This window comes from Phasianus colchicus, chromosome 13 (assembly GCF_987193195.1).
Source record: "Phasianus colchicus chromosome 13, bPhaCol1.hap1.1, whole genome shotgun sequence".
NCBI classification, from domain to species: domain Eukaryota; kingdom Metazoa; phylum Chordata; class Aves; order Galliformes; family Phasianidae; genus Phasianus; species Phasianus colchicus.
In genome coordinates, this window is record NC_143448.1 from 15,154,497 (window position 1) to 15,182,485 (window position 27,989).

At 40.2% G+C, this 27,989-nt stretch overlaps 1 protein-coding gene across 25 annotated transcripts in view; it reads right to left on the bottom strand.

Moving 5' to 3' along the window:
- LOC116243858 (uncharacterized) overlaps positions 1-27,989 on the bottom strand; it is a 654,784-nt gene that overhangs the window by 95,671 nt on the left and 531,124 nt on the right. For 2 of the 25 annotated variants that reach the window (XR_016470629.1, XM_090149390.1), the window contains one exon: positions 1,935-2,003. The exons of the other annotated variants lie outside the window; for them this stretch is intronic. Coding sequence is in view for 1 of the 2 variants with exons in the window: in XM_090149390.1 (XP_090005516.1) it covers positions 1,998-2,003 (6 nt within the window). In the remaining variant the exon portion in view is untranslated. Of the gene's footprint in view, positions 1-1,934; positions 2,004-27,989 lie in introns of those variants that run through there. 25 annotated transcript variants of the gene reach the window in all.

A 27,989-nucleotide genomic window follows, 5' to 3' on the forward strand; every position in this document is an offset into this window, starting at 1 on the left:
CTGATGGATTTTGTTTGCAAAGATCTCATGGGTACAGATGTGCTGCCTGAAAAGCAGGTTTTGCAGTGTACCTTGCATCGTGGTGGCCAGATCCTGGACATGCATCAAAGCTCAACCTGATGAGTCGAGCAGACATCAAGACGTGCTGTGATCTGTGCAGGGCTGGGTACCACACCTCCCGGCAGCACAGTGATGCTAGCAGCAGCTCAGGAAATAGCCCTTCCTCTGAGTAACAGCCTGCTCAGCCAAGGTGAGAAGCAAACCAGACAGGTTCTCTACCAAATTATTTCTATATATCCGTGTTCTTTGTAGGACTGGTGTGCTGCAATGTATTCGCATGGAATTCATTAGCACATCCCTTCTGCTAATCCTCACTGGGTTTAACACAACGTATACATTGATTTTTCCTGGCCTCTAGGACAGCTGTGTCAAGTCAGAAGCATGTGCATGAGGACAGGCTGAACCCAGCAGCTTGGCTCCTGAGAGGTTAGAGAAATCTGGGCTCTGAAGGCTCACTTGGAGGCTCAGGTGGAGGGAATTTATATTAGGATTTAAAGGAAAAAATCTGTCTCTTGATCTGTTCTTGCCACCTCCTGCTTTAAATGCTAGGATCCTCTGCTGTATCCCTGCAGCTGACTGTCAGATACATCCAAAGCTTGACCCAAACCACAAAAAGCACTAGAAAGCAGGCTCCACATTTGTACAAAGACACCCTCATGCTTCCAGAGGACATCTTTAGGGCTCACAGAACAGGACATCCACTCCACCATCCCACGACCCTCATGAACTATGAGGTTGTTCAGCAAGGCTGCTGATGACAACCTTAGCAGCTGAAGGAGAAAAAGATTCTCCTTCTTTTGCCAGCTGGGAAAGTGAGCCCCATCCAAACACCCTTGGCTCCAAGGCAGCCATCTAATGATTCCCAGGCTTAGCAGAACATCGTTATCCCTCTAAATATCATACAGTTTGGGATGGATTCAGTGGCTTTTTGGATTATCACCATGAATAAAGATGAGGTACTCCCTGAAGATAAAGGTGGGGGCCATCTGCTCTACACTCAAAGGAGTCCAAACCATCAGAGCAATCACAAACATGTGAACATCACTTCTTTAAAATGCTGGCACTGCGGCACCGGCCACGTGGTTCAACCACATGAGCAATGCCAGAACACTTCATGATATCATGTCGGGAGCCACCCACGAACGCCTATCCTCACTCTGGCTCAGCAGCACTACTCAAGCATGAGGCAAGGCTGTGCTGCATGGAGAAGGCATCTGCAGTGGGAATGGGGACTGGAGCTCCAGTGGGGCAGAGCTGCCTCAAGGGAGGCATACGGAGAAGAAAATGTATGGGGAAAGAGATGGAAATCAAAGGGTATCTGGAAGTAGGGAATAGAAGGAATGACGTGAGCAACAGGAAGAAGTTACCTCACCTTTCAGAGCTTGATCAGACTTGCACCGAGTGCAATGCAATTCATTTCCCCATCTCTTTAGATGTCAAATATCCAGAGGCGTTCAAAGTGGAGCAACAGCCAAGAATAGATGTAAAACTATAGATGTGCAAGCATGGGTACATGGAGCTCTTCCACTTCCTGAAAAAGTTTATTAATAATACTATCTAGAACCTCAGCTGTGCTTTAGTAATTCCTACCAGCTGGGAATTTCATTCTCTACTTAGAGATTTAGTCCATGTACTCTGACTGACAATGGTGGACAATTTGCTCATTTTTATTGTATGTGTTACATGGTTTATTATCTGGAACATAGATTTGATCATGAAATTCTCACTGCTTTTGTAATAAATCATTTGTCTAAAGAGTCACACTTCCCAATTTACAAATTTTCTATACGCACCTCTCTCTTGTTGTAAACATATTTGCTAATATTGCACATTAGCTGTGTAACATCACGTATACTTTTTGATACAAAATAAATGGCAGATGTAATGTTTCTGCTCTGTAACCGTACTGTCAAAGTTGAGTTCTTAAAGTTGACCATCTAAATCTGTAATTAAACAAAAATAAAAACAATTTACTAATGCAAAGTGCTACCTATCTGCTTCTCCATCTCTTTCAGAAAAGACAAAACCTCTAGGAGAAAGTTTTCTAAGAATAATATTTTAAAATTTCCATGGATTTCAGCATCTCTTCCAATAACAGATGATTATTGTTATTACTACTACTGTGAGGTTTTGGTAATCTCATAATGTCCATGTAAATTCTGGCAATGAGAAACAACTTGACATCTTCAGTCTGTGCTAAAATCATTAAATTAATAATCATGTGCACAGCCTGCTAGGTTACGGTACATCTCCCCATTGCAGCCCAGCTTGGCACTCTGTACACGTGCTGGTAGATAATCCAGGTTTTAAAAGCTGACTCCCTCTTTATCATTGTGTGACGTAGGCCTACAAAGGTCAAGGTAAGGCCATTGTGTCTTGAGTCTATTTTTATTGTACAAAACAGTGGATGGAACTTAATTATTTTTTCCATCTGCCAACCATTTTGACTAATTGAACCCTTTGGAGCCAAGAGTCAAGGTTTCCCAATGTAAACCAGACCCTGGAACTCGGCATTAGCAGAAATGTTGAAAAGTCATGAAGGAATTTTTGGTTCTGAGGTTTGGTTCTGTTTTCCAGAGTCTGATTGGGATTCAGAAGAAATCCAAACCCCTACCCTAAGTATACATTTTTTGGGGTTCTTTTAGTGTCTCAAATTTTCCAGGCACTAAAACTTCCCATTACAAAAAAATAAAAAAATTAAAAAAATTAAAAAAATATAAAAATGGGATATAACTTAAAGCCACAGAAGTATGGAAATTCCCAGTGAAGGCTTTGACTTCCATTATTTTGGCAAAAGCAGAGCATGCTTGGGCAGCATTAAAAAAGCAGCATTACTTAATACTGAAGGGTTTTCTGACAAGTTCTCTGTACTGAAGATCCGACTGTTGACCATTCTGCAGTGTATTTTCATATTTTCACCAACATTTTTCTCCCTTAACAGGGTGACTGCTTTAGCCATTAAATTATCTTGCCTGTTCTATCACTTGATTACGTATAAAGAAGTTTTCAACTGAAGTAATATTATACAGAATCACAGAACCTCCGATCTTAGCTCAGAATGTTCAAATCTGTGAAATGGTGATTCTTGCAGCAATGAGACCATCAAGAACTGAAAGACCAGAGGTATTATTTTACCAGCTGTAACTTGCAATACAGCCCATCTTTAACAGACTTGGGAACGGTGCTTCATATTGTTCTGCTTGGTAGTGAAGCCCTGATGGGTGGCTCATGCTTCTTAGTTTTAACTTTCAGTACCATAAATCCGCTTTGATTTAGTTCTGTTTAGGATGTGATATAACTAAGGTAGTATTCCCACGCTGATGACTACTGCTTCATTTATCTCAGACTCTTCTGCTATTGAAGTTTCTTTCCCCAGCACTTCCTCAGCTTGCCATCAGTATTAATGACGTGCCACAAGAGATGTTTCATCCTTTGTTTTTCATGTCTTTGGTATCTGGCCATTAGGAAGCAGAAGGTTTGGTGACTTCTACCCATTCCCTTTGACGGAAAGCTCATTTTACAGCATAGCTGTGATCATTTGGAAATGCTTCACAGAAATCAGGGATCTGTCTGAAATTCTACACTGGAGGCAAATGAAAATTTCTAATAGATCTGGGTCTTAGTTCCGCTAATTTCAATGGTTCGTTTCACTGTTCTGGCAGTCAGGATCCATTAGTGGAACAGAAGGAGAAGCATGTATAATGCATGTACAGCAACCGTATTCTAATCTGAAGTTTCTTTTTTTTCTTTAAAGTTCTTATTTTTTAAAATAAATATATAATGAGTTACTGACAGTACTTAATATCTTATACTAGACACAGTAATACCCCAAATAAATACTTAATTTCTGCTTTCCTGCAATTTCACTAGGATTACATCATGTCAGATTACTGTAAGTCTGCTTTAACCTAGTTTGAAAACACTAGTTACTCAAAGATCTTTACAATTCTTAATTTCATTCTTTGAAATACCTTTTCTTTTGCTTCCTTTATATGGTTTTTCAAGCCTGTGAAGGCCAGGAGACAGAACAAGCCAACAGGGAGGAAGTTATGAAAGCATAAATGCTGCTCAGTTGACAATAGATCTCCCTCCCTTCCTGCACCACTGGCCAGCAGCAGCTTGTTCTGCTGGGTAGATGTACAGCTAAGTCTTGCATCTAATCCAGCCTTTGGATCATCTGATATGGTAGCAAACATACTATTTGTTATTGTAATGTATATAAAAGTATCTACAGATAATCACATGGGCATCACAGGGTCTTTACCACCCAAGAAACAATATGTATTTTTGATCTCTTGACCTGATGCCAGACCAGAACCACTGAGTAAGAAGGGAGGTGTACTCTACCTTTAACCACTGACTGAAGTCATTAACATGCACTCCCTACCATGAATTAAATTAGTTTAGATTCTACTGACGATGCAAATAAACTCATGAAGCATAGCTCTATAGGGCTACAAACTAACCCATTTCAAAAGACTTTTGCTGCTGCTTTTTTTTTTTTTTTTAATCATTCCACATGATGAATGGCAAACTCCCTAAATTATCCAGGAAAAGAAATTTTAACCATTCAGCAAATAACAAAAATTGTTTTAATGATAAATAAAAAGTCACAAAGCTCAGCATGTTCTGCTGAGAACCATTAATGAGGGAAGATGGTGAGGTCCCTGAATTTACCTTCCCTTTTATTAATGCTCTTTCCCATTTACAATCCATACACTTGATCAGAACACAAAATCCTTAAATAAAAATTCTGACAAAATACCCAAATCTTGGCACTTATTGTCTTTCAAATGCTGTCTGATCTTTTGCTAAAGTCTGAAAAACTGAAGGAATTGAGGTCCTAATCCCATTGCATTCCTTCAAAACTGGACCATAATGATGACATTAATTATTGTTGCCTTTGACTTTCCTTCCTTCATAAATATCAGCTTAAAAACTGCCATTTAAAATAGCTTTCCTGTGGTAGGAAGCACCTTATCTTGTACTTGCATGTCCCTGTAACATGTGCATATGGAGCTCTGAACTTTGTTTCTGTTGCCCTCAATTAAAAGCAAAACAAAAAAAAGCTTGATAATATTTTGTTGGAAAACGACCTAACGAATATCCTGCTTATTGCAGAAAACGAATACGGCATGTTCCCTTAGCACAGAAAATAGGATGCAGTCTTGGGACACAATAAAGCCTACAAACTGCCCTTCCCTCACCTCTGCCTCATGATCCTCATCCCTGTGCTCTGTGGTCCTCCCAAAACCTGCACCATTTGTTTTCTGCTATGCTATCTAAACGGGAGATACTGCTATCTCGTCAGTTTCCAAAAAATTCTGGCAATCCTGTAATGTCTATTTTGGAATGGGCATTTAAAAATACTTTCCCGTCCTTTTTCAATCTTAAAAGGTGCTTTAATGACCTAGCTGAAAGGATCTTTAGCGTCCTCTATGCAGAATTTTAGTTCTCATGCTTAATTAAGGTGCATCTGCCAATAAAATTTGGGAATTCCTTCCTCATGACTGTTTCACGTCTCTATACAAAACCTACCCAAATTGTGTTGACACCAGCTGACTAAGTTAACTCTATAAATAGGTTTATATACCCCATCCCAGCACCAAAACCAGAGGATGAGACTTATGCAAGCTAGCATCAAAACTACAGTTAGTCGAAATACACACTTGAGAGAAGAACAGAAGATAAACACGATTCTTTTGGGCCTGCATATAGCTCAAAGTACATCTTTTGTGTTTTGCCTGGACCAGCAATGCTCACACAGGGCACGACAAATTGCAAAGACCACACTGATACTGAAACAATGACACTCATAAAATTTCTACAAAGATGACAACAAGCGGACAGAAGCTTGTTTCACTTGTATTCTTAAGATTTAAATGCAGCCAGTTGGCTGTTTGTAGTATTATACGCAGGGAAAATGTAATAAAAAGAGAGTCTGAGCAGAAACAGGGTGGGTACTGTGGATTTAGGAACCGCAGAGCGAGTCACAGGATCTCCAGTGGCCCTAGATACACAGCAGTGGGTGTTTTCCCAGAGAAATGTCTGCTGGGGAAGAGACTAAGGAGATGGATGGTGGGACGAACATTTTTCATCTGAAAATGGGTGTTGGCTCCTGTCAAAAGCTGTCTCAATCTCTCCCCAAGAAAGCCATTGCCAATACTTCTGTGCAACTTGGCACGATCATCTGTCTCTCTCTCAGAGAAAACTGCTACCCCATCTCCACCCTTCTATGTGATAGCAGAGGCTCAGCAAGCACATGTAGGCCTCAGTGACAGATGTGAGCTGAGCAGCTCTGCTCGGGATCTAGATAAAGAAGGAATGAAGGTCTTTTATCAAGGCACTGCAAACACAGGGCATTACGTGCAATAAATACACTTTTTTTTTTTAAATTTTTTAATTTGAAATCCCAAAGAATGGCTCATTTTTAAAGATTTGTAAAAAAAAGCTAGATATCTGAAAACTTGCACAGTCAAAGACTGCTTGGAATCACCCATTCAGAAGGACAGATTTCCATGGGGAAACCATGCTTGTGAATGGCAATCAGGAATTCAGAAAGAATTTCAGAAACAATCCTTTCTGTCTGAATTTCATACTTCTTGACGTTGACCAAAGAAAAATCCTGGCGGTATTTTTGCAATTACTTTATTTGCTAGAATCTTCTAAACAATTTTTTTCTTTTCAAATTCCTCAATTCTTTGCAAATAGATGACATTTATCTGCATATCACTTAACTTCATAACCCTCTTAAAAACATGTGGTTGATTTGGCACCATTAGTTTCCATATGATGTTACTCTGTGACTGTATCAGATAATTGCATAATTTATTGGCCTTGTGTATTGAACTGAGATCTGAAGGCAGCTCTCCCAGACCATTTACTCCAGACTTAGGAACAGCAAACCAGAAGACAGAGCTTGAAAAACAAAATCAAGGAGAACAGTAACAAGTGGGCACTTCCACATATTTTTTTTTTTCTCAAGAACGTACAGTGCTCAGTGCAGAGCTGAAATTTCATTTGCTTACAAAAGCGTCTTGCTGGTAATTAAAATCAAAGCAAGAAAATGAAAAACAGACACAATATTTCAAGCGATAACTACAGAAATGTACAACCTCCACACTGAATGCTGTACATTTACTCAGAAATATTCTTTGCCGATCCCTCTGTGCTACAGCTTCAGCTCCTTTCTTTTCCTTCCCACTGCGCTCAGTTGAAGGTGGTACTCATGGGATACACAATTACCCACCATATCTGGGACCTATTGAACATTTTTTGCCATTATTGTTTCATACCACTCACTCAAATGACATTAAGACATTTTGGAGTTTAATTTAGAAAACATTTCAGACAAGTACTGAGTGATACCTTCATCACTGCTGATATCTTTCATTTTACACCCACAATTAATATTACAAATGAAAACTCTCAGCTGCCTGCCTGTGTCATCTGTCCACCAAATAAATTGATGGTTGATGCAACTAATTTCATAGCACAAAGGAGCATCTGCTCATTTGGAGGCCACATTAGCTGTCCAATTAGGATACCATGTTCCATAGCGTATGACGATCAAGTTTTAGACCATGAGAAGTTACCAATTCTATGCCTTGATGGAAAGGAATGTTCAAAATAAGTTTTGCAAGATCAAAAGGAAACTGGAAGCTCAACAATTCCTATCAAATGCGTACTTGTTTCAATATCAAAATTAGGATGGATAACAAAAGGTCTCTGCATATTGGAGTTACCATATGAAGACTTGTTTTAAAAACATCCGAGAGCACTGCTTCTCTTGAGAGAAACAATTCCTTCAGATACTCTACAAGCACTCCTATCTCCAAATGGAAAAAAACAAGCTCGACTCCAGCAGCAACAGGATCCATTAAGGTTCAAGACATGGAAAAAATGTATCTCAACATATACATATGTACACCTTGGAAATCAACCGGACTTTAACACATGCTTAAAATAACAGGTGAGTCTCTGCACTTTACTGAATGAGAAGAAATTTAGGCATGTATTAGGCACCCTTTCTGAATGTGGCAAGGGGAAATTCAGAAGGGCTTGGTAACCGTGCTCCACTTGCTTAAGCCGGAATTAGGCAGCACAGTATTACCAGAAAGCCTCCCAGCTCAAGGAAGTGACCAAACCTCTGTACAGGCTTTCCCGATCATTTGTGCAAGGAAGGCATTGTGCATGCAAACAGGAAACAGGATTTGCTTTGCCACAAGAGAAAATTCTCCTGTGCCAGAGATTTGTTTCATGACAAAACAAAATTTCTTCTATGCAAAAGCTGTAATAGCTTAGTGGTATAAGTTGTATAAGTTGTCACGGATGGACTGTAAAATGAGGAAACTTCTTTCCAACGTCATCATCATGGAGCAGAATGTTAAATTAAACTCAGTTATTAAGTATGACAGAATGAGTGCTTCCAAAATGTCCTTTTAAAAGTTAAGTGTCACTAATGGAAACAACACCTCTATAGAATCACACATAGCCATTACAAAGTTATTAATGTAAAAAAACAGAATTCTACATCCTGGCTATTACAGACAAACCCTTCTTGATAGAGAGCTGAAGTCCACATCCTTACCAGCTGAAAACATTGAAAAGATCTCAGACTTCAAATAGAAAAGCAAATCCTTGGCTGCAATATACCTACTGAAAATAGTTGATTTGCAGAAACTGAGGACCTGATCTGTTTTGTTTAAGAATGTTTCAAGCGAAGAGATAACACTGGTTGTACTAAAGGAAAAGATGTGTCATAAAACCATGAGAGTTACCTTGTAAAGCTCTAATCATTAAGCCAGTAAGCATATTCTTCCTATTGAACAGCAGTGTGGAGGAGATGCAGGAAAGAAAGTATAAATATAGTATAATACAGGATAATTTCTGCTTTCATTCTAGGGAGGTTTACCACATAACTTGGTCTGGTGAGCTAAATTCTCCTTATTTATAGAGTTGAAATAGAGGACTAAAGCATACTGTAGATTTGGGGGCTTCTAGAATACCAGTCAGAATCACAAAAATCAGAAGCATCTTATTTTTTAAATAACATCAGTTTATGCAAAATTGTGATTGGTTAAATGATGATTTTCTAGTTTTGCAAGTGGAAGTGAATTGGACAATGTTCACTATCATAATTGCTTTCTGTGTGAAGAGGTCTTTTTCAGGCTGCCTTGGCTGCTGCTGTTTTAATCAGAAGGTTGTCTATTTGTATGTTAATAGTTTCATCGTGGTTTATTAGGCTTGTTGATGGAAAAGCAAAAATGAGATGCTTTACCGTTTTCAAGCTTCACTATTAATCTGTGATTTTTTTTTTTTTGTGCCCACACCAAACCATTTCAGCATCCTTTGCCTTAAATTCTCTTAATGAAAGCATGAAGAATGACAAAATACTTCCTTTCATAAAGCAGAAGGCTGTGCCAATTCACTTTCAACATGCTCATTCAGTGGAACTGAGGTAAATATGTTGCTCCACAGGTGCTTTTCCTTGCAATAACATACTCCCTAGTAATCCATTAAATTCATCTCATGCTCTGTTTAGTACCTACTCTGTGAACTGCCTAGCTGGTTAAGGTCACTGTGATAACAGGGCCAGGTTAAACAGCATGGCTATGGTGAACTCTGGCATTCCACCACTGTGGCCACAATACAGATAAGAAATGATGGGCAGCATCACGTGTGCAGTACCCATCCAGACCAATAAAGCATCTTCCCATCACAGGGTTTAAAAACTCAGTACAAGTGTTGGACAATAACCATTTCATTCCGGAGTTCCTGTTAAGTGCAGACAAATAATTGCCACTTAGCAAGTCTCTATTAAATTCAGCCCAAATTCAGCCCAAGCAATCCTTTCCAAAAGGCTGATGGGTTTTACTTTATTATTTCCTTTGCAGGGTATTGGAAAGTGTAATCACTGGTAACTAATCAAACTTCTTTCAAATACCCACAAATATATAAAGGGAATGAGATGATTAATTATTGGGCTAAGCCATTTCAAACGAGACCTCATCTAAATGAACAGATTTATTTCCAGAGCGAGCAGGGTGTAAATTTAGCTGGTTTTCAAACCTCGGAATCTGATACATGCCTAGATTTGAAGATGGAGCGTGTTATGGGTGGCTGTACAACCTCCCCCAGACAAAGCACTGCAATAAAAATACAGACTGCAATTTTACAAAAAGACTTCCTAAATGCAGTGTTGACCAGGGTTAATAAGTGCAGCCATTGGGTATTGTTAATTACAGGCAGGATTCGGTTGGGCATTAAACTAGGAGGATTTTGTCTGTTCGGCAAACATTTGTAAAATTTCAAATATTCAAACGAGCATTTCTTTTTTCCACAGTTTGAGGAGAGGAACGGAAAACATTTTGTCAGATCTTCTTCCCCACCTTTAAAAGCATCTTTTTGTTCCTGTGGTTTCCAATCAGTTCCTCACCTGCCTACTCAGTCCTTTCATTTCTTCCAACATTTCCACCTATTTAGGTGGAGTTTTAAGGAGTAAAGAAAACTGAAACATCTTTGGTTTCCCCCTTGCTGCCCTTGGAAATCCCTGGAAGTGGCAAAAAATTGCCATAGAATCATTACGATTGGAAAAGACCTCTAAGATCATCTAGTCCAACCATCCACCTACCACCAAAACTACCCACCAAACCACATCCCTCAGCAGCACATCTCCGTAATTCCTGAACACCTCCAGGGATGCAGAAACTTCAACTCAGCACCATTACCTCACTCCACTGCAGCAGTGATAATCATTAGATAATCTTCAGTCTATTTTCTCAGTAATGTCACAGGCTCACCTCATCTCTACGTATTCATTTTAAAAGGAATATTGTCTGAGTAAAATAATTGTGTCCAACCAAACCTAAGCTCATAAAAGTACAGCACCCAGCTGCACAGATATGCAGCATTTCCCATTTATGAAATACACAGTTAGAATCCAGTTAAAGTATAGGTGGCATATTCTTGTTCTTAGGCAGAAAATTAATGTGAGATTCAGTTCAATGCAGAATGATGTACGCATTTCTTCACATACTGAATAAATTTTACAAACTAAGTATCAGGGAGCCCCACCAAAGCCCTGCTTGAAGAAATAATGCAGATCTGAGGTGGTGGAGGGGCCTCACTGCACAACACAGATTGCACACGTAGCGCATTTGTGGATGGAGCATCTGCACTTTGCAAGAGATCCTGCAGAGAAACTGTCAGCACCAGAACCCTTGCAGAAATCTGCTTTCAAGCACAAGCAAACTTTTATGGAAAGCATCTCTCTGATTTGCAAAGATCTGTTCACAGCTAATCGGTGCTGTCCCTGGGTGGAAGCTCCATGTCGAGGTGTGCTGACGCACAAGAAGCACTGCAACACCAACCCAAGAAAATTCCTCATGCAGCATTTGCTCTGCACTGCTTTGTTTTTTGTGGCACGCATTTAACAGCCTGATATTTTATACTTGTCCCCAAGGTAATTGACAAAACACGTTTCTAATGCTGTTTAACAATTCTAATGACAGCGGCTGAAAGATACATTAAGAAAAAAATAATAACATTCTAAGTCATACATTTTATGTCAAATGACACGGTTCCCAAATTTGTTGTTCCATGGCTCTCTATTTCTGTAAAAACTCTCATTGAGGCTGTAGGTCACAAAAGAAGAATGAAGCCTTGGAAGGAGATACAATGACTACTTAATACTGTGTGGGATTATATGCAGTGGCCTGTGGCAATTTCTTATGTCTCTCTGGGTAGCGATGCTTTTCCAACGTTGCTTTTTTTTTTTTTTTTTTTTTTTTTTGTCATCACACGATTCCATTGTGAAATATTATTTTCATGAAGGAGGAAGAAAGAGCTGGTTACACCCTGCAGTGTTTTGGGGAAGACTAAGAAGCGTGGTTTGCAGGGAGTATGTGTGAAATATGACATTTCATTATGTGTAATTATTTTTTAACCAGTAATGTCCATGTTGAAATGAGTTTCTTATTTTTGGAATGCACGGGGAGTGGCTGGGGAGGGGAGTCATGTTTTTTTCCTGTTAATAAACTCAAGTCATTCCTATGCTAAAGTAATTTCTCAACAAAACAAATTTCTCTCCATCTGGGTAATGGCACACCCAAATGTGATTACATTACAAGGGATTTTAAATTAAATTTCAAGGTAGGAGCATTATTAATCCAATGCATTTGTCTTTATTATCATTGGATCTAAAACAATAAAGGACTTGAACTCTCTTTTCGATGGCAGCTCAGAGCTTGCTTCTTGAGGAAGCACAGGTTGGATTGGAAACATGGAGAAATCAAGTGCTTTGGCACCAAGCGTAAATAGAAAGTACCTCAAAAGGTGAAGCAGGAATGGCCACAGCCATTTAAAAAGACAGGCATTTGCAGGGGAAAAGCATGTGATTCTTTCTGAGCCAAAAGGAGAATGCTGAACACCGCCTGCCTTGCTATTTCAAAAAGAAGTGTCCACATGCCCATGGGAAGAATCTGGATGCCCACATGCTTTGAACTCATCTGCTTTCTTGTGTTCACAGAATTCAGACTGCATTTTGGACGCAAGACTTATGTTGGTTTAACCCATGACCAACAAAATGCAGTAAACAAATACAGAATGCATGAACCCCATGAGCCCCTCTTGAACACTGTTTTTCAATCTGTCACAAGTAAAACCTCAACTATCTCTGCTTATAAAATGAACGTGATCAGGATTTGTCTTGGCAGCATTACTTGTCTACCTTTTTTCCCAGAGAACCTGTCAGCTATCAGCTGATTATATTAGATCCAGCAACACAGCATGGATTTTACCAACATTCCATCAGAACCAAAAAAAAACCTAAAATCACCAAGTGCCACAGCAAATAATAACAAAACACTGCTGTATGATTTCCTACAAAGCAGCAACTTTACCAAATGTGAGAAGTTCTCACTTTCCTGCCATTCCAGGACTAAGAGGTCTGATGCTGCTTTGCCCTGTTCACTTCATCCTCCTCAGCTTTTTGAAATCTGAAAAATATTTTACCTTAGTGCAACTGCATGCATGCAAATATATATTTGTCAGTAGGCACCCACACAGATATACGGAGTTTTAGCTAATACTCATGTCCCATTTAAGAGCTAAGAGCACTCTGATTCCAAGAGCTCTGCTGCAGCAGAAGCACTGCGTTTTGATGCAGTACTCATAGCTGAGCAGAAACAGCTCAATCTTCACAGCATATTCCCTCAGTAACTGCCTGGGCATGAGATTTCCAAATGCTCAGACATAACTCTCACTGGAGAGTACAGGCTGATTATGACAAACTCCGTCAATTTTATTAGCCACACAGATGTTATGGATATATGTGAAAATCCACCATAATTCTTCCTGTGATGTGCACGGTGGCACTGCTGCAAGCTGTGCCATTCCCCTGCACAGCCCCAGAGCTTGCAGGCTCCCTGCTAGCCAGCCTCCCATGTGGTCCCCACACTGAGAGCATCTTAAAAAGAAATGGATCAAAAGGATTAAAAATGATGCTGTCAAGGCACTGGGTGATTGCGATCACTGAGTTCTGACTGTCATGAAAACTACGATTGCTGCCTTGCAATTAAGGTCAGAAAAGACCTCTAAGATCATCTAGACCAACCATCAACCCACCCTTCACCATGCCCACTAACCATGTCCCTCAACGACACATCTACTCTTCTTGACCATCTCCAGAGTATGTGACTCCACCACCTACCCGGGCTGTCTGTTCCAATGCATCGCCACTCTTTCTGAGAAGAAAGCTGTGTGACCACTCATCCTCCAGTGGTGAGGTGCCACCACAGTCTTCCTTACACCTGCCATGGGGCCATTTCTGCTCTCCATGCCTGTCTGGGCAAGGCTGGGTGCACAATGCATGACTGAAGAAGACATGAGAAATGCTTACATTCAGCTCATTTGGCTGAGGCCCTGCCTGGCTCCCAGCATCAGTTCTCGAAGGCTCAGCAAACAGAGGGAAAGCAACAAACACATCTCTAAGAAAAAGATTTTGCCTGAAGAATCTGTGGATGCCCCCTCCCTGAAGGTATTCAAGGCCAAGTTGTATGGAGTCCTGGACAGCCTGGTCTGGTGGGTGGGAAACTAGCCCATGGCAAGGGTTTGGAACTCAATGATCTTTCAGGTCCCTCCAACCTAATCCATTCTGTGATTCTGTTAAGCCTATGGGGCACTGGTGGTTTTAGTCTTTCCTGCACCTCTAGGAAGCTGAATGCAGGTTTACCCTGCGGAGGCAGATCCAGGCACAAGAGCTGAGAAGCCTCAGCTGTCAACCTCTCAGCCTTCCCATCTGTTAAAAGTCTCAGATCCAATAACCTAGAGCAAGCAACAGGCCACGTGTGAGAACTGAAGAAATTAGGAACAGTGAAGAATCCATTGGCAAAAAGAATCCCATAAATGCATTTATTACGGGCACTCAGTTACCACAGAGATTGGTGCCTTAAGAATGTTACTAATAATAAAATAAATAACACAGGCCAGGCAGGAAGAGCCCACGGAGCTGAATGAGAGCTGCTCCCCGCTCAGGGCCTGCAACATGGCTCCTCTTGGGGCAGCCCACTGCTGGGCCAGCCAAGGGAGAGCAGAACTTTGGAGCACTTGTTACTTTCAGGAGTCATTTCAGAGAAATGAAACCCCCACAACTGCAAATAATTGAAAACGTCAGTAATATCTTGACTTGCTCATGTCTTGCACGGTTTACTATAGCCCTGTCAAGTACTTTATTGCTGTCCCTCCAGGGATGTTGATTAAGCTCACCGTAGGCTCACAAATACAGCTTTTTCCCCTCTCTCTTTCTTTCTTCCCTGCACTTTTTCTTTTTTTTTTTTAAACAAGCAAGCCGTTTTCCCAAGTACAATGCCTAGCAATGGGAGCTGTAACATAGACGAAGGCAGCCGGCCAAAGGCAGATTAGAAGGAATAAAGATGAGGCATCCTATGCTGTGATGGTCAATGCTTCTTCACAAATAATTTTTCCAGTTGAGGGGTTATGAAAGTCAGAAAGTCGTGTTAAAGAGGCGTTTCAAATAAATAGAGAGTATCAACCCTCAGCCTTGGGCCACTCTCATGTTAATTTCTTTTACCTGTGTACAAAGGGATGTTCAGAGATTAACATCTTAGGTAGGTGTTTCACAGCCTTCCCATGTAATTTTACACGTATATTAAATTTTCCATTTAAAATATCTATATCAATACGGGAATCAAATGAGAACAAGCCCAGTATGGAGAAAAGCACTCATCAACAGCAGTCCAGGAGAAAGACCTACACCTGTTCTCTCTTCTCTGTGCATCTCCGACCACCAGAAATGGCCCTGTGGTACTTATCTTTCTCTCCCACAAAATGCTGTGTGTCACCTGAAGATCTGTCTCCTTCCACATTCCAGTCTCCCAGCGTACATCCTTTGCTCTGTCCCCTTGGTTAATGAGGCTAATGGGCTTTCTTATTTCCACTAAGTTGGAAGAGGATTTTTCAACTCCTTTTAAACAAAGATAATTTTTAAAAACTAAGTTTTGGTTAGGAATGCAGTCTTTTTGTCTAGGCTTTACTCACTATTTAATGTTCATTTATCTCCATTCTTTCCCAACTCCAGCTTTAGAGTGCAGCTGATAAATTAGACTAATACCCTTAAAATACCCAGAAGTACAAAATACACCGCTGAAAACTGTACCTGTTGTACCACCATTGATTCTCAGCAATTGTCTGCAAACCTATCCCTCTTCTTGCCAAAGTCTTTGCTTGCAGTCTGCACAATGATGTTCAGAGGGAAAAATTTCTGTATCTGGCTGGACTGCAAGGACACACTCATTCAGGGTCACTGTGTACCAAACTAATGAAGGGATGAAAAATCATTTGGTGCCTTTCCTTCCACTTAAACAACGCTCCGGCACAATCTAGTCCTTGCAGTGCCCTTTCTGGCTCAAGGGCAAATCATTCAAACTACCTCAATTAATCTCTTCCCAGTTTAACTCTAGCTAGATATGCTATCTGATGGACAAAGATGCTGAAGAAGGGCTGTTCTAGTTCTTGGAACAGTTCAACCTAATGGAAAGTACCAGTGAACCCTTTATCTGCCAACTTAATCCTGAGTCAACATAAGCATGTCAACAGGACTCCTAGCCACTTGTGTGCAACATGAAGACAAGAGATGAGTCAAGTATGATGCTCACGTGGCAGAACAGGCAAAGGACTGAAAGCAGAGGTGGAGCTGGTTGGTTTGGAAAATGAGGTATTTGGTTTTTGCCATGACTCAAATTAATCGGTGACAAGATGCAGAGATGTCAAGGAGAAAACATGGGGGATAAGAAGACGAAAAAATGTCCACTCTTCCAAGCATGGAACTTGCAGAAGCAGGAGTAAAAAGCCTGATGATATAGAAGGAGTAAGAGGAGAAAGGCAAAGACTACATCAAATTTCCAGTTTCCACAAGTATTGAGCTTGGGGTTAAATCAGTTTCTCAGATACTCAGGTAACTCGTATGACAAAGATGTTGGTTTTGAGAGATAAATGAATCACTAGACTGTAGGGGAGCCAGCATATGAAGGATGATGCTGCAGACAGAAACCTTGTAAATTGGTATAATAAGCTTAGCACTGAATAAGCAGGAAGGAATTGAGCTTTATTTGAGTAACAGCATGCTCATACCTAGTTGAGTTTTGAAGATGTTGACATGTGATCAGTGATAGCCATCTCCCAACCTCTGAATGCTTCTCTGTAAGTAAGTTTGTACAAACCAGCTGATCTAATGCTTGTCTGCATGGCATCATTCTGAGGAAGAGGAGACTGTCAGCACCAGAGGAACCAACAAAAAAACTGTGCTATTGGAGGATGATATGCAGTAGCTGAGAAAAGTCCATTACTGACCAGAAAAGACTCAAATTTTGACACTCCACTGAAATATTTTTATAGATTAAAGGATTCCTCCCTTAGACTGCCCACACAACAACCACAGCTCCTGGCTGTATTATATAAGTCATTTTCCATATACCTGTAAGCAAAGACGAAAGAGTTAGGAGGCTGTGGGTTTTCTGAGATAGGTATCAGAGGACCTATCTTAGAAGATCAGAGGCATTTTGTGCTCTGTTCCTCAGCCTCTTCAGCACGTACGTCATCTAAACCAAGCACTGATGTTGCTTCCCCCTCCTACAATAATCTTCTGTACACAGTATTTGGGATCTCTCCAGTAGAATCAAGCAGTTTGGCCTACTGCCATATTCAGTTATGTCACAAGGAATTACCCCTTTTCTGTCCCTTCTGCTTGTGGCTTGGTTCTTTTAGGAACAGAAACCCTATCCTATGATTACATAACATTACAATAGTATTTTCCTACAGGAGCAAGTGAGAAATATAGAAACAGGCTGTAATTTTCATTAGCAGTTATGTCTGTTCTTGCTATCTACGTGATTTCTCTTTCCCAGGCCACTGCATCTTGTTGTGAGCAAAACATAATCCTACTCTCAGTACTACAAGATCAGTCTCTCCGGGAATCTACATGATGTCAAAAATCTATTCTGATTACTCCATAGCAGAATCACAGAACGGCTTGGGTTGGAAAGGGCTTTAAAAGATCACGCAGTTCCAACATCCCTGTCATAGAAGGGACACCTACTACCAGACCAGGATGCCCAAAGCCCCATCCACTCTGGCCTTGAACAATTCCAGGGATGGGTCATCCCTTTCTCAGGGCAACTTTAGGTAATGGAGTATTGAATGCTTTATTCCAGGAAGACACAACAGTGTTCACCTAAAAAACCGTCCACCTACTTAAACTATATCCCTGAAGAGTCTGGCTGTGCTTGACTCCATCCTCCCTACCCAGTGTCCGCTTTCAGCTCTCCACTGATTTAATCATTCTTTGACAATGCCCCCAAATCACTTCCATTACTTTATTGCTACTGTTCTTTCCTTGAATAGTCATGGCAGACACCAAATACAAACGGTACTGGGTTAAATAATTCAGTAATCAGAATCAAACTTGATGTGGCTTCAAGATGGACAAATGATGCACATGGACATTATGACAGCAGTGTCACATTGACTTCTCTAGCCTTTGATATTTTCAGCATCTCACCTATAAGAATCCATGTCCAAAGTTATCAGTACTTGCCTTAGGCCACCAAGCTATCCTACTTAGTCAATTTATTAAAATATTTAATCAATCAAGAAAAAACAACGAGCGTACTCATAAATAAGCTTAGAGTTTGGCAAGACTGAAATATAAAAATAACCCATTTGAACAGAACATGCAAACCCCTCCTTTTATCTCCAAAGAATCAAAAAAGGCATAAATCTTGCAGGCTTTAGAATATGAAACTCCTTAATGCTTGATAGGAAATGGGAACCAAGCAAGTTCACGGTTGTCCATCAAGAATTTACTCTGAGATTTTGAGAACTGGCCAGGGCTGGAAATAATGCAAATACCAAACTTTATATACCATTGGTAGATCTAAGGTGTTTGTGACAGTTTTCTTTCTACTCTGCAGTTCTGCTTTTTTTTTTTTTTTTTTTTTTTTAACTTAGTAACTACTACTTTAAAGTGAAGGTTTATTTGTTTTATCAGAGAACTCTAAATTCAGTACTCTTAACTCAAAACCAACTTACTAATGAGAGCCTATATTACACCATGGTGGTCACTGCAGTCAAAAAACAGCATACTGAAAGCACCAAGCTGTGTTTACAGTGCACTTCAGCTACATTTTGTAAGACAGAGAGACCCCCAAACTACCTTAAATTCCTGGTAGTTCAAGTTCAGACGCATAATAGTGCTATAATTATGTTTGTTATGATCAAACAGCAAATGTGCAATTGTTACTCATTCCCTTAATGACTAGTCTACAAGTGACTAGTTAACTGATGGCCACATAGATGATAATTAACGAATTTGAAAAGACTGATGTAAAATAATCCAAAGCTTCCTTAATGATGTCAGCGTGCAATCACCATGGTTATTTATTTATGATCTGTAGTAAATCATTTTGTCAATTTTTTCCTGAGTTTTTTTGTGGGTTTTTTTTTGTGTGTGTGTGTTTTTTTTTTTCCCTTCCCCCTTCTTCCCCCCAAGTCCCACCACGGAATACCAGCTTTAAAAATATCCAACACTGAAAAAGCAAGTACCATTAACTGCCACCAGTAATGCCTGGAAACATAACTGCAACCAAGGCTATCATCCTGGTTTAGGAAAAGCATCATTAAATGGCCAAGAGCAACAAGTCAGTAGGATTCCCAGCAGCGTTCTGATTGTGAACATATAGTTTCAAACTCCATGAAAACTGGAAGCGCTACCAACAAAATGATGAGTCCTTCCTTCTACTAAAGAGAATGTTGTTTCTTGCTCATTTATACTATTTTTAAGGTTGACTGCTGAACAGGTATATTTTACTCTGCAACAGAACACAGCAAAACCTCCAGTAACAAGTTACTTATGCAGTTCAGGGTGGGATTTTTGGCCAGCAATGTTTGCAATACAGCAATGTTTGCTTTAAAGAGCCTCCATGCAAAGGAACTGTAGTCATTATTTGTAATGGTTCACAGTAAGGTGGACACTGGTTTCATTTAAAGCACTGCCACATAGGCATATTCCTATGTAGGATTGCTGGAATTTAAGCATGTGACTCCCATTAACATTAACGGGAGTTATATTTTTTAAATCTCTGCACATTGTGATGAGAATATACCCGATAGAATCCAATTAATCTGAAGAACATTGCATACATTTGGGAACATTCATGTTGTACAATTTCACTGGCATATGGATTTGTCCTCAATAAAGCTTGCTAGTATCTGGTAACAAAGACATTAACAATCTACTGCACATTTAAATTAAGGAGGACTAGACTATATGTTTTCCCAGCTCAGTGTAGGCAGCTACAAAAGAGCTTTTGAGTGTAAACAAATAAAGAATTGAGAAAATAAGGAAGAAGATGGTATTTTAAGAATGTGAATATTTGGAGAATGCTGAGGAATGAACACAGAGGAGGCTGTTCGTTTATAGGTTAGATGCATTTTCAACAGGAACCAAGTGAGTACAAGAAAAAAAAAAAGAAAAAAAGATGGGGGGAGGATAAAAAGAATATTCAGACTTTGGTTGTTTCCCACACGCAGAAGATAATGTGAATGGAAGTGATTTTGTTTCAGGGGTCACAGCAGAGGCTGATATTGCAACCTTTCCAGATCCTGAAAAATATTGTTTGATTAAAATAACTGCCCCGTTGTTCTTGTGATCCTAAGGAGGCTATTTTACATGACGGAGACAACAACAGCAAAGTAGCAAACAGTAAGTTTCAGTGCTTCAGAGATAAAGCACTAGAGACACATTGCTGCTGGAAAGTGTAACAGAACATTAAAGTGCATGATAAGTAAGCAGGAATCAGCAAAAAGTTAATAGGAAACCACAATGACAATATGTACATGCAGTTTAGTATAATAATTCTCTCTTCTTTTTTTTCCTTTTCCCTTTTTTCTAACAGGATGAGGAATTTAATAGTACACAGGAAAGCAATATCTTAGTAAAGAAAGAAAGGAACAACCAGAGATAAGGAAATGATGGCTCTTGCCACTAAACAATCTATCCGATTGGAAGAACATTTGTTTGTAAATGTTTGACAAGAGCTCGTTTGCCCAGACCTTGAGGATCCTCAGACCTTCTTCAGAAAGGCTTCCTGAAGAAGGAAGAAATATGTAACCGGAATTGCGAGAAATGAATCACTATTTTTGAAACCAGGATTCGAAACATGCTGCAAGGCCTGATGCTCACAGAGTGATTGTTAGGTTCTGTGGAGGAAACAAGAGCCCTGCAACCGTCTCAAATCAGAGATCTGCTTGGGAATGTGCGTGGGCCAGCTATGCACAACGGCTGCAAACCCACCTACCTATGGAGCACCCTGCACTGCTGGATGCTTGTTTACACCGACTTCTACAGATTGGTTCAGTGCTTCATTCCTAGAAGGGCTGCATAGCTTTGTATTGTGTTTGCCTTTGCAATACATTACATAACAAAAATATGGGCTGACAAGGAGGTGAAGGCACCCAAGGCTCTGCATCTCCACGCTGGGGGGAAGCACATACCAACATGCACAGGCTTGCTTCAGTATAAGATTTAATACAGTGCACTGTGATCAGAAAAGAAATACATTTTTAAGCTTTTTTTTGACAGTGAGGTCTAGTAGAAAGAAGGATGCATTACTGAGAAGGCAAAGTGCAGACAAGAAGTTCAAGAAAAGTTCAGGTGGTTTCATATCCACTCAGTTGAGACAACATGAATGTGTTCCTCCTCATTTTAAGAAGAAAGCTGGGATAGTGCAACTGCTTGGTCCTCCTGGATCACAGAATCATTAAGGTTGTAAAAGATCACTGAGATCACCAAGGCCAACCATCAAAGGTATTGCACTAAGCCTGGACAGAGGAGGCACTGTCCCAGCACTCCTCAGTAAGGCATCAGTCTGCCTTTTGCAAGCACTCTTAGAGGGCATGATTTCATGATTTGGGAAGGAATTCTCATTTTGTCTACCAGGGAAATGTCTAAAAGTCTTAATCCAGAATATCCTCAGGGCTGGGAATTAGAGAAAGAGAGAAAGGGAGAGAAAGGGGGAGAAAGGGGGAGAAAGGGGGAGAAAGGGGGAGAAAGGGGGAGAAAGGGGGAGAAAGGGGGAGAAAGGGGGAGAAAGGGGGAGAAAGGGGGAGAAAGGGGGAGAAAGGGGGAGAAAGGGGGAGAAAGGGGGAGAAAGGGGGAGAAAGGGGGAGAAAGGGGGAGAAAGGGGGAGAAAGAGAGAAAGGAAAAAAAAAACAAGCTACATATTCAGGGAAGGACGCAGGGAAGGTAACTGTCAGGTAGTGGAGGACAGTGCTTCCAGCTGAGCACCACTAAGCTTCTTCCATCCCCTCTGACTGACAGCTGCCACAGAGCCTGAGCATCACTTCAAGCAAAGAGCAAAGAAAGCACAGCACACAGGAAATCCGTAGCGAGAAGTTTTGTGACAATGTACTCAGCGTCTCACTGTCACATGCAAAGAATAGGTGAACCAAAGCCTGTTCCTCTCCCACAATAAGTTACAACTGATCTGACCTCTACTTCAGACTGCAGCAACTGTGCATCTTTAACATCCATCCTTTACTGATGAAGCTTTTTTCTCTAAGCAATGACAGCAGTGTTAAAGCCAACAGAGAACATGTGCAATTCATCTTTTCACTTGGAATTAAATACTCACTTTATAAGAAGGCAAGTCTATCTCTTTTAATAGAAAAAAAAAAAAAAAAAAGACAGAAGGGACAGGAACTACACTGTGTTTACAGACCATAATTTAAACCTGATCCTGAAAAGTAATGTTAAAATGATAAACAAGTTTGTGATGTGTTAATGTTTAATGACGGTGTTATTGAACACAGGGATTAGATCCCTATCAGATGGGGTTTTGAAGAAGATACCTGGACTATGGAAAGATTTTCAAAGGCATTTTTCTTGCTAAGAAATAGCCATCTCCTTGTACATGACTCCTTCTCAGTATCTTAAAAACACATTAAGTTTTTCATCCTCCAGTTCAGACTTTAAAACTGCTGTTTATCTATTTTAAAGATTTCTGTGATGAAAAAGGACTATAATTAATGGGGGGTTTAGGCCTCACTGTATACATACAGTCCATTCATCTACCAATCCATAGACACAGCCACATTTTTAAATTTAAGATGTGGTTAAAACTTAAAGGACTGATTGCAAAATATTGGCAAGGACCATTTTATTTAACAAAATATCCAGTGGTTTGCCTAACATCTAATTCCACAATGAGCTCACTGACGTTATCATTTTCCAAAAGACTCTGAGAGGTTTTTTAGGGTAAGAAAGAAGAGCTAAGCCTCGGAATGTGGATGATCCAATGCTCGTGCAAGAGAAAGTCACTCCAAGCAACACATAACCTTACCTGACCTATGAAGAGATACCACCCACACAACACAACTTCCACATTGCAAATCCAAAGTTGCCCCAAAATACAGAAGGCTATACCTTGCTATACCGTGGTACCCTCAAGAAAATGTCAAGCTACTCATAGTGGCTTCTCAAGGCCCATTCTTTGAGGTCAGGTTGGATCAGGCTCTGGGCACCTGACTGAGCTGTACGCATCTCTGTTCATTGCTGGGGAGTTGAACTAGATGACCTCTAAGGGTCCCTTCCAACTCAAACAATTCTGTGATTATCTTCTGCCTTGGCTGGCACTGAGAAAACAGCACTTGCTCAAGGCCAGCAGACATGCAGGTACACCATGGTGAAGATGCACGTGTTCAGAGGGACTGCAAGAAATTACCAAATTTAGAAGCAGATCGTAAAAAAAAAATAGTCAAAAAACAAAGTCCCAAGTTTACCTTCGGAATTCATTGGTTATCAAAAGCGAATTAAAAAATGAATGCATCCACACTCCGTTTACTAGGGTTCTGATTTGGGCACTCTCTGAATGTTTTACATATATATGTATGCGTGCAGCTAAAAAAAGATGGGCTGACAACCTCAGCTAATGTTTTCTTTTGAAGAGGAAGATCAAATTCCTACATAAAAATTATATCAAAGAATTGTTTGAGTTGAAAGGGACTCTTAAAGGTCATCTGATACAATTCCCCTGCTCTAAACAGGGACACCCAATGCTCAGTCAGGGTACTTACAGCCCAGTCTAGACTGACCTTGAATATCTCCACAAACAGGACATCCACTAACTCTCTGGAATGCTGATCCTAGCACAACAGGCCTGCAAGCAGTCAGTGGAAATGTGTGTGTTTAAAACCAAGCCCTTTCTATATCTTGGCTCATTTGTGATCAGAAGAGTTAACATCTCACCAAAGACCAAACAATATGTTTATGGGACTTTATCTGATGGAGAGGTTACTTCATATTGTTTTAATTCCAGTTTATACCTTCTTGAAGGTAATTGGTATTGAAAAAAACACGTCATTTGTCTGGTGCAGAACAGAAAGGTCTGTAGTATCTCTATTCTAAGATATGTTATTGCCTATTCAAGCTAAGAGAACAAAAAAAAAAAAAAAAAAGAAATAATAAAAAAAACTTTTTTAAGAACAGTAACTTTCTAATAAATCCAACACAGAATGCTACAGACAGCACTTAAGAGCACACTGACATAGTATTATCTACAGAATTATGGACAACCCTAGGACCTTGCCAGGTTGAAGCTTAATACCAGAAATAGAATAAATTGATTCAAGAAGTCATCTTGAACACCACTGTTCAGCTTGAGTGCAGTTCATTCTCTAATGATTAAATGTTTCTTCTTTATAAGCTTCATTCTGGCCAAAACTATCTTACATTAATATTTTCACAAACTACATTCCAAAATAAACATTTTATATATGATACAAATACCAAAGTCACTTCAGTTCACTTATTGTGGTCATGACCACTTTGGCAAGATTACGGGGAGGGAGGAGAAATCCAATAAATTAGATATTTTCATGATTTAGTGTTTTCAAAGGTCAGAAACCAGCACACAATATCTCCCTACTCTGAATTACACATCAGTTAATAGAAAGAACAAAATTTTCCAACAATCCAGCCAAAACCTGGCATCTGACAGAAGAACTTCATCAATGTGTCCTATTCCTTGGGCTCCTCCCTCTCACCATTACATCCTGAAGAAATACAGTGCAATAATGGACATGAAGACTAGCTCTTAAATTAAGAAAATGACAGCAGGGGAATGATGAATGGTGAGGACCTCTTTTCCTTTAAGGGTGGTGTGCTTTCATTAGCTTTCTTCATAGCATTTGCACCATAAGAAGATAAACTAAGGCAATTCAGTGGGGAGGGAATTTCAGAGGAGGGAAGTTTAGCTTTGTACTTCAGATCTCATCCAAGCATTTGCAAAATCGAAGTCTCCCTGGGACTTCTGCATTAGCCAGTATTTCAGAATGGCTGGGACAGCTGCAAAACTCACAGCCAAATTTCAGACAGAAAGCACATCTCCAGAGTTCTGGGGACATGCACTGAACGTTGACTTTCTTCTCTTACAATAAGCCTGCTCAGTTTCCTATCCACCTGGACTGCTTACTCCTTTTTGCCCCAGTTTATTTTCTTCTGATCTATTCCGACACAGCTGGCTTTTGGCAGATACTCACAATACTCATCACATGAGGAATACATGTGATGTGTCGAAAAATAGGGCCCAAATTTTGGATATTGTTCTGTGATATGCTGTCTCATTCCCTTAGTCTGGAAGTACCTTATCAAAACATCTTTGTAATTCCCTTTCATTGGTTTATCAACAGCTCTTGCTCTGAATAAAGAAACATATAGTTCACAGAGCAAAACACTCAGGACTGAGCTGAGCACATCCCTCTGGCAGGGATAACCCAGGATGAGAATGCTCTGGTGATGCTGCACAGGCTGGTTCCTGGGCTACCACATCTATTGCACTGATGAAAAAGTGTCGACTTCTGCTTTCCAAAGCCATCAACAGCTTTGTGGCACTTAGTAAGGCTATGCCAACCTGTGGAATTGATATGAAAAGAGCAAGCTAACAGCCAGGAGCTTCTGGGGTGCCCCTACACATGTTCCCTCTGTGTATGTCATACCGATGAACTCATCAAACACTCTTGGTAAAAAAAGCAAACAAAAAAGGCCAGCATAAGACCAAGATATATAAAATGCTCAAAGCAACATTAAATCATCTGAGGATGCTCACATTAAACAGAATTATTGTCCCCATTAAGAATCAATCAAAGCTATTTAGAAATCATTGGCTATTCAGCCAGGTCCCTGTGAAACTTCCCAATGAGGCAGATTTTCCACATAGGTTGTTTTTTTTTTTTTTTTGTGATTAAAAGCACTGTCTTGCAAATCCTTGCTCACATCATCTATCGTCCTAACTTGACTAAGCAGCCCTAATGGATGAAGAGTGCAAGCTTACTCATCTCATCTACATTTACCTAATTCTGCTGATTTCAGCCTGATTTGCATGACAAGAGGAAATGAAGCCAAGGGACCTACTCTCACTGAGCAGAGTTTGCAAGACAAGAACAACAGTCATGCCTACAGCTGGGCACAAACAGGCACATATCATCATCAGTTCTGGTCTGAAAGGCACACAACCACACTAACACAAGACTGGGGAAGATGCTGATAAATCCACTTGAGAGGCAGAACTCTATACTGCAGATATATTCACACCCTAATGTGTCTAAACGACTTCCTGACCAAAGCTGGCTCGTGCCCCAGTAGCTGGGAGCTAGCTGGTGACAGCACCAGACTGCGTAGATGCGTTCTATGAGGTAAGTACATCCTATACTGACAGCATTTAGCTGATCCTTCATCATAAAATGTGTATTCCACTGGTCTCTAATTGACTGGCCTGCTGACTGTATGAAATTGCCTGGAGACAAAGAAATGAAATGGGACAAATTACTTTAAGAGTAATTATATTAACAAAACGTAATGCGGTTTTGTCTGCCATCTAGAAATACTGTTAGCATCAGACAGGAGAGCAAGCGAGAATCTCAAATTCCACAACTCAGACCAGAAATTAAGGACTTGCTCTTTCTAAAACCAAATTCAGTATTTGCCACGATTTCCGTAATTTATAATCCTGAAAATTAACCTTGACATCCATAAATTGCCATGTTACAAGTTTCCTAATATATCCTTCTGACAGATCTTCTGCCCCACCCTTTCTGTGGTCCAAGTGGGATTTCTGAGGATACTGTGCTGATAGCAGCACTTTGATAAAGCACAGTGACTGTTTTCTGCTGTCTCTGAAAAATGCATGTGTGAATGCTTCATGGGTACGTTTGCATGCATGAGTGTGTTTAACACGATACTATTGACCTGGTTCTTAAAAAAAAAAAAAAGATTATCACAAAGCAATTCATATCCTGGCAAGCAGAAGGTACCAAGTCAACACGAACCCATAAAATGCTTCACATCGAAGTCTCCATTTCAGGCACTGAAGTACAGCATTAGTGTGTATGAGGCATCAGCCTTTTATGGGTAACTATATGATGAGGTGGATATTGTCTTGCTTCATTTTTGTTTGACAGTGCTATAAACATATAAAATTAAAGCAGAGCCCTAGCCAACTCTTCTCTGATAGACTTCTGGTGGTATTTCTAAGGGAAAGAAGGAGACTAGAGCAGGAGAGTGCAGTATGAGATGCATGAGCAGGACCTTAATACAGCTGAAATAAGGAGGCTGGAGCTAAATGTGGTAGTTAGGCAGCAGCAAGCAGGAGAGCAATAGGGTGCACAGTGACACTGCAGGGAAGGAGCAACTTCAGGCTCTCTGACAGCTCACTTGCAAGTGTGACTCAGGACCCCAAATTCACCTAAAAGCACAGCCTGCTTTATATACATTCACTACATTTCAACTTAAGAAACCATATGAGACAAAGAAGGGGAATATTAAAAGTTGGCTGTGTGATTTGAATGCAATGTGCCAGCAGTGAAGCTAAGGCACATGGGACAGAGGAAAGAGACAATAGAACCACACCTCTTCCCTGCTGAAGCCAGTAAGAGGGTCAGCTGAAGCAAGTGAAGCTACATGGTGCAACGCTGGGCCAAATACAAAGAGAATTAAGCGTTACAAAAAAGAAAAAGAAATTATACAAAATCTGCCTCTAATAGCAACAGAAATGCATGCAATATGCAGCATAGGCAATATATGCATACATGGTAGATATTACTAAAAACCCAAATATTTTCTTCTTCACCCTTCTGCCATTGCTAAAAAAATAGAATAGCTTTAGCTCCCTTTGACAACAAATCACATTAAGGTCACTCTGAGGAGCAGCAGGATATAAAGATCTGGTATGAAAAATCAAATTATCTTTGGGGTATAAATGCAATACAAATGCCACCCAAAATGCACTTGAAAGAGAGAAACAAAGTACTAAAGCATTAGATTTCACAACTTATTTACAGAGTGGAAGTCATCGAAATAT